This window comes from Zonotrichia albicollis, chromosome 34, assembly GCF_047830755.1.
Source record: "Zonotrichia albicollis isolate bZonAlb1 chromosome 34, bZonAlb1.hap1, whole genome shotgun sequence".
Lineage (NCBI taxonomy): Eukaryota > Metazoa > Chordata > Aves > Passeriformes > Passerellidae > Zonotrichia > Zonotrichia albicollis.
In genome coordinates, this window is record NC_133852.1 from 1173297 (window position 1) to 1183232 (window position 9936).

Sequence of the window (9936 nt, forward strand, 5' to 3'; positions counted from 1 at the left end):
TTAAGGGGGGTGTGAGAGGTGAGGAGAGCGGCGATTGGCCTGTGGGCGAAGGAGGCGTGGCTTAAGGGGAGAGAGGAGGAAACAGCGCGAGTCGGCGGCGGGAAGCGCGCGAGGCGAGCGCTGATTGGTCGGACTGGCTGAGGAGGCGGGGCGCCGCGCGAAGGTGCGCGAGGACTGGCCGGACCCTCTGTGGGCGGAGCCTCTCCTCTCGGTGGGCGGGGCCGCGGCGTGGCCGGAAGCGGAAGTGCTGTGCAGGTGCCACCATGGCGGCCCCGGGGGCGGCGGACGGGGGAGGCTCCGGAGACTCCGCGGGGCCCGCGACGGGTGAGGGGGCACGGGCGGGGGCGGCGGGGGGCGGCCGAGGGGCGGCGGGGCCCGAGCAGGGCCGGGGAGGGGCTGCGGGGCGGGGGATCCGGCGGGGGGCGCTGGGGGGCTGCGGTTTGAGGGGGGCTGGGGGGGGAATGGGGCAGGGCAGGGCAGGAGGGTGCGGGGGGTCCCGGGGATCGGGGGGACTGAGGGCGGTTTTGGGGGTCCCGGAGATCGGGGGGTCCTCTGGGGGCGGTTTTGAAGTCCCGGGGATCTGGGGGGCTGGGCCGGGGGTGTTGGGGGGTTTGGGGGTGCTCTGGGGGCGGTTCTGGGGGGCTTTGGGGCAGGCCTGGCACAGGGGTCGTGGGCGGTTCTGGGGGCTGTGGGGCAGATCCGGGGGGTGTAAGGGGGGGACCTGAGGTGACCCCCGGTGTCCCGGCGGGGGGAGCTCCCATCCCGGGGTGCCTGGGGGGGGCCCAGCCCGGTGTCCCCTGTCCCTCAGTGACAGCCAGGGGTCCCCACAGTGTGACATTCCCATCCCGGCGTGCCTGAGGGGGCTCAGGAGGACTCAGCTCGGTGTCCCCCTGCCCCTCAGTGACAGCCAGGGGTCCCCACAGTGTCCCAGAGGGTGAAGTTCCCATCCTGGGGGGCTCAGCCTGGGGTCCCCCTGTCCCTCAGTGAGCCCCCTGTCCCCCCACAGTGTCCCAATGTGTGCAGTTCCGATCCTGGGGGGGCTCAGGGGGACTCAGCCCGGTGTCCCCACCCCTCAGTGACCCCCCAATGTCCCCACAGTGTCCCGCAAGGTGAAGTGCACCAGCCTGGGCTGCACCTGGAGGGTCACACCAGGGTCTCCACCCCTCAGTGACAGCCAGGTGTCCCTGCAGTGTGAAGTTCCCATCCTGTAGTGCCTTTGGGGGGCTCAGCTCAGTGTCCCCACCCCCTGGTGACCTGTCCCTGTCCCCACAGTGTCCCAGTGTGTGAAGCACGCCAGCCTGGGCGTACTGGGGGTGACACTGGAACTCAAGGGGGCTCAGGGTGACTCAGCCCGATGTCCCCAGCCCTCAGTGGCCTGTCCCTGTCCCCACAGTGTCCTGGCAGCTGAAGCACGCCAGCCTGGGCATGCTGGGGGTCACACTGGGGGTGACACTGGAACTCAAGGGGGCTCAGGGTGACTCAGCCCGGTGTCCCCAGCCCTCAGTGAGCTGTCCCTGTCCCCACAGTGTCCCAGTGTGTGAAGCACGCCAGCCTGGGGCTGCCTGGGGGGTCACACTGGGGTCTCCACCCCTCAGTGACAGCCAGATGTCCCTGCAGTGTCCCTGCAGTGTGAAATTCCCATCCTGTAGTGCTTTTGGGGGGCTCAGCTCAGTGTCCCCAGCCCTCAGTGACCTGTCCCTGTCCCCACAGTGTCCCGGCAGCTGAAGCACGCCAGCCTGGGCATGCTGGGGGTCACACCAGGGGTGACACTGGAACTCAAGGGGGCTCAGGGTGGCTCAGCTCAGTGTCCCTCTGTCCCTCAGTGAGCTGTCCCTGTCCCCACAGTGTCCCAGTGTGTGAAGCACGCCAGCCTGGGCATGCTGGGGGTCACACTGGGGTCTCAGGGGGTCTCAGCCCGGTGTCCCCTGTCCCTCAGTGACAGCCAGGTGTCCCCACAGTGTGAAGTTCCCATCCTGTAGTGCCTGGGGGTTATCAGGGGGCTCAGCCCGATGTCCCCCTGTCCCTCAGTGACCTGTCCCTGTCCCCACAGTGTCCCAGTGTGTGAAGCACGCCAGCCTGGATGTGCTGGGGGTCACACTGGGGGTGACACTGGAACTCAGGGGGGCTCAGGGGGTCTCAGCTCAGTGTCCCCAGCCCTCAGTGACCTGTCCCTGTCCCCACAGTGTCCCAGTGTGTGAAGCACGCCAGCCTGGGCGTGCTGGGGGTCACACCAGGGGTGACACTGGAACTCAAGGGGGCTCAGGGTGACTCAGCTCAGTGTCCCTCTGTCCCTCAGTGAGCTGTCCCTGTCCCCGCAGTGTCCCGCAAGGTGAAGTACGCCAGCCTGGGCGTGCTGGGGGTCACACTGGGGGTGACACTGGAACTCAAGGGGGCTCAGGGTGGCTCAGCCCGGTGTCCCCTGTCCCTCAGTGACCAGTCCCTGTCCCCACAGTGTCCCGCAAGGTGAAGTACGCCAGCCTGGGCGTGCTGGTGCTGCAGAACGCCTCGCTGGTGCTCAGCATCCGCTACGTGCGCACCCTGCCCGGGGAGCGCTTCCTGCCCACCACGGCCGTGGTGATGGCCGAGGCCATGAAGGGCAGCGCCTGCCTGCTGCTGCTGCTCATCCAGCACCGGGGTAGGGACATGGGGACACTGGGGGGACAGCGGGGACATGGGGACATTGGGGACAGCGGGGACATTGGGGCTGTGCCTGCTGCTGCTGCTCATCCAGCGCCGGGGTGAGCTGGGGGCAATGGGGACACTGGGGACAGCAGGGACATTGGGGACACTGGGGCTGTGCCTGCTGCTGCTGCTTATCCAGCGCCGGGGTGAGCTGGGGGCAATGGGGACACTGGGGACAGCAGGGACATTGGGGACACTGGGGCTGTGCCTGCTGCTGCTGCTCATCCAGCACCGCGGTGAGCTGGGGCAATGGGGACACTGGGGGGACATTGGGGACACTGGGGGGACATTGGGGCTGTGCCTGCTGCTGCTGCTCATCCAGCACCGGGGTGAGCTGGGGGCAGTGGGGACACTGGGGGGACAGCAGGGGACATTGGGGACTTTGGGGACAGTGGGGCTGTGCCTGCTGCTGCTGCTCATCCAGCACCGGGGTGAGCTGGGGACACTGGGGACACTGGGGACAGTGGGGACATTGGGGCTGTGCCTGCTGCTGCTGCTCATCCAGCACCGGGGTAGGGACATGGGGACACTGGGGACACTGGGGACATTGGGGCTGTGCCTGCTGCTGGTGCCCATCCAGCACCGGGGTAGGGACATGGGGACATTGGGGACAGCAGGGACATTGGGGCTGTGCCTGCTGCTGGTGCCCATCCAGCACCGGGGTGAGCTGGGGACATGGGGACACTGGGGTGACATTGGGGACAGCAGGGACATGGGGACATTGGGGCTGTGCCTGCTGCTGCTGCTCATCCAGCACCGGGGTGAGACAGGGGGACACTGGGGACAGCAGGGACACTGGGGACAGCAGGGACACTGGGGACACTGGGGACATGGGGGGACAGGGCCACACCTGGCACTGTGCCATCCTCCAGCCCTGAGGTGAGCACGGGGGGGGGTGGGGACACAAAGGTGACACGAGGGACCAGGAGGGGCCTGGTCAGGGGTTCCACAGTGAGGACACGGTGCGGACACAGGGGACACGGGAGGGATGCAGTGACAAGTGGCAGAGACCCGGGGGACGCGAGGGGACACGGGAGGCTCAGGGGGGGAGGGTGACAGGGACAGAGTGTCCCTGTCCTGAGCCCTGTCCCCCCAGGCAGTGTCCGGCAGACGGCGGTGACGCTGCACGAGGCCGTGGTGGGACAGTTTGGGGACACGCTGCGCCTGGCTGTCCCCTCCCTCATCTACACCCTGCAGAACAACCTGCAGTACGTGGCCATCTCCAACCTGCCCGCCGCCACCTTCCAGGTGTGACACGGGGACAGGGGACACGCGGGGAGGTGGCACCTGGAGGGAGGTGGCACCTGGAGGGAGGTGGCACATGGAGGGAGGTGACACACAGGGGGAGGTGGCACATGGGGAGGTGGCACATGGGGACAGCTGGCACACAGGGGGAGGTGGCACATGGGGACAGCTGGCACACATGGGGACGTGATGAGCTTGGGGACTGTCACTGTGTCCCTGTGGCCGTGTTCTTGTGACAGCCACAGTGTCCTTGTCACCATGTCCCTGTGAGAGCCTCGGTGTTCCTGTGCCCTTGTCCTGTGACAGTCACCGTGTCCTTGTCCCCACGTCTCTGTGACAGTCACAGTGTCCCTGTCGTTGTGTCTCTGTCCTTATATCCCTGTGACACTCATGGTGTCCCCGTGCCTGTGTCCCTGTGACACTCATGGTGTCCCCATGCCCCTGTCCCTGTGACACTCATGGTGTCCCCATGCCCCTGTCCCTGTGACACTCATGGTGTCCCTGTGCCCCTGTCCCTGTGACAGTCACAGTGTCCCTGTCCTTGTGCCTCTGTGACAGCCAGAGTGTCCTTGTCCCCATGTCCCGGTCCTCGGGTCCTTGTGACAGCCACCGTGTCCCTGTTCCCATGTCCCTGTGACAGTCACCATATCCTTGTCCCCATGTCCCTGTGACAATCACAGTGTCCCTGTGCCCCTGTCCGTGTGACAGCCACGGTGTCCCTGTCATTGTGTCCCTCTGACAGTCACCCTGTCCTCGTGTCCTTGTGACAATGTCCAGGGTCCCCTGTTGTCCCTGCTGGTGACAGTGGCTGTGTCCCTGTGCCCGTGTCCCTGTTCCCACACCTGTGTCCGTGTCCCACAGGTGACCCTGCTCTCATCGCTGTCCCCAGGTGTCCCTGCCGCCATGTCACCCTGTCCCTGCTGTCCCACAGGTGACATGCCAGTTGCAGATCCTGTCCCTGTCCCCACATGGCCCTGGCCCCACAGGTGTCTCTGTCCCCATGTGTCACTGTGTCCCTGCTGTCACCAGCTGTCCCTGTCCCAGGTGACTGTCCCCATGTCCCTGTCCCCGCTGTCTCACAGGTGGCCCTGTCCCAATCCCTGTCCCCAGCTGTCCCTGTCCCTGTTCCCACTGTCCGTATGTCCCTGTGCCCACTGTCCCACAGGTGACTATTCTCTCTGTCCCTGCTGGCCTGCAAGTGACCTTGTCCCCAGGTGACTGTCCCCGCTGTCCCTGTCCCTGCTGTCCCCAGGTGATGTACCAGCTGAAGATCCTGTCCCTGTCCCCACATATCCCTGTCCCCAGTCACTGTCCCTGTCCCTGCTGTCCCCAGCTGACTGTCCCCATGTCCCTGTCCCCAGCTGACCCTGTCCCCATGTCTCTATTCCTGCTGTCCCCAGCTGACTGTCCCCATTGCTGTCCCCGCAGGTGACGTACCCGCTGAAGATCCTGTCCCTGTCCCCATTGACTGTCCCTGTCCCCATGTCCCTGTCCCTGTCCCCAGCTGACTGTCCCTTTGTCCCCATTGCTCTCCCCACAGGTGACGTACCAGCTGAAGATCCTGTCCCTGTCCCCACCTGACCCTGTCCCCAGTGACTGACCCTGTCCCTTGTCCCCATGTCCCCGCAGGTGACGTACCAGCTGAAGATCCTGTCCCTGTCCCCAGCTGACCCTGTCCCTGTCCCCACAGGTGACGTACCAGCTGAAGATCCTGTCCCTGTCCCTATCTGACCCTGTCCCTTGTCCCCATGTCCCCACAGGTGACGTACCAGCTGAAGATCCTGACCACGGCGCTGTTCTCGGTGCTGCTGCTGGGCACGGCGCTGTCGCGGCTGCAGTGGCTCTCGCTGGCGCTGCTGTTCGCGGGGGTGGCGCTGGTGCAGGCGGAGCAGGCGCGGGCCGTGCCGGTGCCGGGGGCGCTGCCGCCGTCCGCGGGCCCCGAGGGGCCGCCGCAGAGCTACGCCGTGGGGCTGGCGGCCGTGGCCGCCTCCTGCCTCTCCTCGGGCTTCGCCGGCGTCTACTTCGAGCGGCTGCTGAAGCGCTCGGGCGGCTCCATCTGGCTGCGCAACGTGCAGCTGGGCGCCGTGGGCACGGCCGTGGGGCTGGGCGCCATGCTGGCCGCCGAGGGCCCCGCCGTGGCCGCGCTCGGCTTCTTCTACGGCTACAATGGCGCCGTGTGGGCCGTGGTGGTGAACCAGGCGGCCGGGGGGCTGCTGGTGGCCGTGGTGGTGCGCTACGCCGACAACATCCTCAAGGGCTTCGCCACGGCGCTCTCCATCCTGGCCTCCACGGCCGCCTCGGCGCACCTGTTCGGCTTCCGGCCGCGCGCGCCCTTCCTGGCCGGCACCGCCATGGTGCTCGCCGCCGTCGTGCTCTACGGGCGGCCCCGGGCGCAGCCCCCCGCCCGCGGGCAGGACCCCGGCAAGTCAGTGGGGCCCTAGGGAGGGACACGGGGACAGCGGGACAGCGGGAGGGATGGGATGGACGGGGCCGCGAGCGGGGCGGGGCAGCAGGCGAGGGGGCAGCAGGTGGTAATGGCCAGGTGAGGGGCAGCAGGTGAAGGTGCCAAGGTGAGGGGTGAGCAGGTGGCAATGCCCAGGTGAGGGTGCAGAGGTGAGGGGGCAGCAGGTGGTAATGGCCAGGTGAGGGGTCAGCAGGTGAGGGGTGAGCAGGTGAAGGTGCCAAGGTGAGGGGTCAGCAGGTGAGAGGTGAGAAGGTGACAGTGCCCAAGTGAGGGGTGAGAAGGTGACAGTGCCCAGGTGAGGGGTCAGCAGGTGGCAGGACCTCATTAGGGCTCATTAGAGCTCATAAGTGCTCATTAGGCTCCTTAGAGCTCACTAAGGCTCGTTGGGCTCATTAGGCTCATCAGCCTCATTAAGGCTCGTTGGGCTCATTAGGGCTCATTAGTGTGGTGGAGGAGCTTGGGGGTCCCCAGGGGTCAGCAGGTGAGAGTGCCCAGGTGTGCGGTCAGCAGGTGGCAGGGCCTCATTAGGGCTTATTAGAGCTCGTTAAGGCTCATTAGCCTCATTAGGGCTCATTGGGCTCATTAGAGGTCATTAGGGCTCATTGGGCTCATTAGAGGTCATTAGGGCTCATTGGGCTCATTAGAGGTCATTAGGGCTTGTTGGGCTCATTAGAGGTCATTAGGGCTCATTGGGCTCATTAGAGGTCATTAGAGCTCATTGGGCTCATTAGAGGTCATTAGGGCTCGTTGGGCTCATTAGAATGGTGGAGGAGCTTGGGGGTCCCCAGGGGGCAGCAGGTGGCAGGGCCTCATTAAGGCTCATTAGTCTTATTAGAGCTCATTAGGCTTGTTAGGCTCATTACTCTCATTAGGCTGATTGGGCTCGTTAGGCTCATTAGCCTCAGTAGAATGGTGGAGGAGCTGGGGGGTCCCCAGGATCAGCAGGGGGGGACCCCAATGTTGGCGTTGTTTTGGTGGTGGGGACTCGTTAAGGCTCATTAGGGACCTGTGCAGAGGCTCATTAATTATGGGCAGCTCATTAAGGCTCGTTAGGGACCTGCATAGGCTCGTTAGGGGATGGGGAGCTCATTAATGCTCGTTAATTGGCAGGGGCTCGTTGGGTGCTGGGGGATGCTGAGGTGGAGATTAACAAGATCTGAGGTTAATGAGGTCAGTAGGGTTAATGAGATATGAGGTTATGAGGTCAACAGGGTTAACGGAATACGAGGTTAATGAGGTTAATAAAGGAGCTCTGGGTTAACGAGGTCAGTGGGGCTAATGAGATCAGAGCTTAATGAGGTCAGCAGGGTTAATGAGATCAGACGTTAAAGAAGTCAGAGGTTAACGAGGTCAGAGGTTAATGAGGTCAGAGATGAATGAAAGTTAATGAGGGGCTCATTGAGACCCCGCCCCCTCTGTGGGAAGCCCCGCCCCCGCCCCGCCCCCCGGCCGGTGGGGGAGGGGCCGATGTACAGATTTTGTAGGGGGGAGGGGCCGGGCGCGTTTTTAACGAGCTTTGGGGCTAATAAAGGCGGATTTGGTTAAAGCGCGTGTGGGGGGGCACTAACACACTAACACGGGCTGGGAGCCGTGGGGGAACGTGTGGGATCCATAGGGAATGCATGGGATCCATAGGGAATGTGTGGGATCCATGGGGAATGTGTGGGATCCATAGGGAATGTGTGGGATCCATAGGGAACGTGTGGGATCCATAGGGAATGCGTGGGATCCATAGGGAATGCATGGGATCCATAGGGGATTGTATGGGATCCATAGGGAACGTGTGGGATCCATAGGGGATGTATGGGATCCATAGGGAACGTATGGGATCCATGGGGAATGTATGGGATCCATAGGGAATGTGTGGGATCCATAGGGGACTGCCCAGGGCCATACAGGATCCATAGGGACTGTATGGGATCCATGGGGGAATGTATGGGATCCATAGGGAATGTATGGGATCCATAGGGAATGCATGGGATCCATAGGGAATGTGTGGGATCCATGGGGGAATGTATGGGATCCATGGGGGAATGTGTGGGATCCATAAGGAATTCATGGGATCCATGGGGAATGTGTGGGATCCATAGGGAATGTATGGGATCCATGGGGGAATGTGTGGGATCCATAGGGAATGTATGGGATCCATAGGGAATGCGTGGGATCCATGGGGGAATGTATGGAATCCATAGGGAACGTGTGGGATCCATAGGGAACGTGAGGGATCCATAGGGAACGTATGGGATCCATAGGGGACTGCCCAGGGCCATACAGGATCCATGGGGGATTGTATGGGATCCATAGGGAATGCATGGGATCCATAGGGAATGTATGGGATCCCTGGGGGAATGTATGGGATCCATAGGGGATGTATGGGATCCCTGGGGGAATGTGTGGGATCCATAGGGAATGTGTGGGATCCATAAGGAATGCGTGGGATCCATAGGGACTGTATGGGATCCATGGGGGAATGTATGGGACCCATAGGGAATGCGTGGGATCCATAGGGGACTGCCCAGGGCCATACAGGATCCATAGGGAATGCATGGGATCCATGGGGGAACGTATGGGATCCATGGGGGAATGTATGGGATCCATAGGGAATGTATGGGATCCATAGGGAATGTATGGGATCCATGAGGGATCCATAGGGAATGTATGGGATCCACAGGGATGTATGGGGACTGTATAGAATCCATAGAGACCCTCCTGGCTGCCACAGGAACCCCCCAGGGCCATATAGGATCCATAGGGGACTGCCTGGGGCCATATAGGATCCATAGGGAACCCCTGGGCCCTGTAAAATCCATAGGAACTGCCCGGGGCCTTATAGAATCCATAAGGGACCCTCCCCCCTGGGCCATATAGGATCCATAGGGACCCTCCCCGATGCTAAAGGAACCACCCAGGGCCATATGGGATCCATAGGGAACCCCCCCCAGGGCTCTCCCAGCCCCCCTGGAGCTCCCCGGGCCCTATAGGATCCATGGGGCCTCTCAGGGTCTCTCTCTCTTGCAGGTCTCCCAGCAAGGCCAAGGGCACCTGACGGCACCGAGCGACCCCGGGCCCCATAGAGCAACCCCCTGGGGCACTGCGGGGCGCTATAGGATCCATATGGACCCTCTATAGGGCCCTGTGCCCCCCCCCGGGACCCCTCAGTCCCTACAGCCGCCATATGGCCGCTCCCCTCCTGGGGGCTATAGGGGCAGCTCCCCCCAGTCCCTATAGGGGCCATATGGACCCTGCCCAGTCCCTATAGGGGCTACATGGACCTTCCCTCAGCCCCTATATGGACCCTGCCCAGTCCCTATAGAGGACTCAATGACACTCCTGCTCCCCATAGGAGCCCTATGGCCGCTCCCCCCTCCCGGGGGCTATAGGGGACCCCCCCTCCGGTCCCTATAGGGGCCATAGGGCCCCCCCGCGCGGGTTTGAGGTGAATTAAGAGGATTTTGGTCAAACCTTGGCTCTGCGCCATCGCCAGGGGGCGCAACCCCCGCAACGCGTCCGCGCATGCGCCGCGTGGCACCGCCCCTCGCACTCCC

The 9936-nt window shown here is 63.5% G+C and overlaps 1 protein-coding gene across 14 annotated transcripts; it reads left to right on the forward strand.

The window, feature by feature from the left end:
* The first annotated feature begins 196 nt into the window (after positions 1-196).
* On the forward strand, positions 197-9852 carry LOC113460788 (UDP-galactose translocator). Of its 14 annotated transcripts, XR_012577630.1 has the most exons (6): positions 197-324; positions 2453-2635; positions 3779-3930; positions 5688-6455; positions 6498-6526; positions 6585-7937. XR_012577630.1 is itself a non-coding variant. In XM_074531210.1 (5 exons), the coding sequence occupies exons 1-5, from the start codon at positions 264-266 to the stop codon at positions 9435-9437; spliced, it is 1089 nt and encodes a 362-aa protein (XP_074387311.1). In that variant the 5' UTR covers positions 197-263; the 3' UTR covers positions 9438-9852. The 14 variants fall into 14 exon arrangements, 5 of the variants coding, with proteins under 5 accessions (XP_074387311.1, XP_074387310.1, XP_074387314.1 ...); XR_012577634.1 differs by having other exon boundaries at positions 5688-7586; positions 7620-7937; XR_012577635.1 differs by having other exon boundaries at positions 5688-7570; positions 7620-7937.
* Positions 9853-9936: the final 84 nt, after the last annotated feature.

Bases quoted from the DNA above. Each gene is read 5' to 3' on its own strand.
- LOC113460788 (XM_074531209.1), top strand. From the start codon at position 264: ATGGCGGCCCCGGGGGCGGCGGACGGGGGAGGCTCCGGAGACTCCGCG. The intron at 325-2,452 runs GTGAGGGGGCAC...CTGTCCCCACAG, and splicing joins CTCCGCGGGGCCCGCGACGG to TGTCCCGCAAGGTGAAGTAC. The intron at 2,636-3,778 runs GTAGGGACATGG...CTGTCCCCCCAG, and splicing joins GCTGCTCATCCAGCACCGGG to GCAGTGTCCGGCAGACGGCG.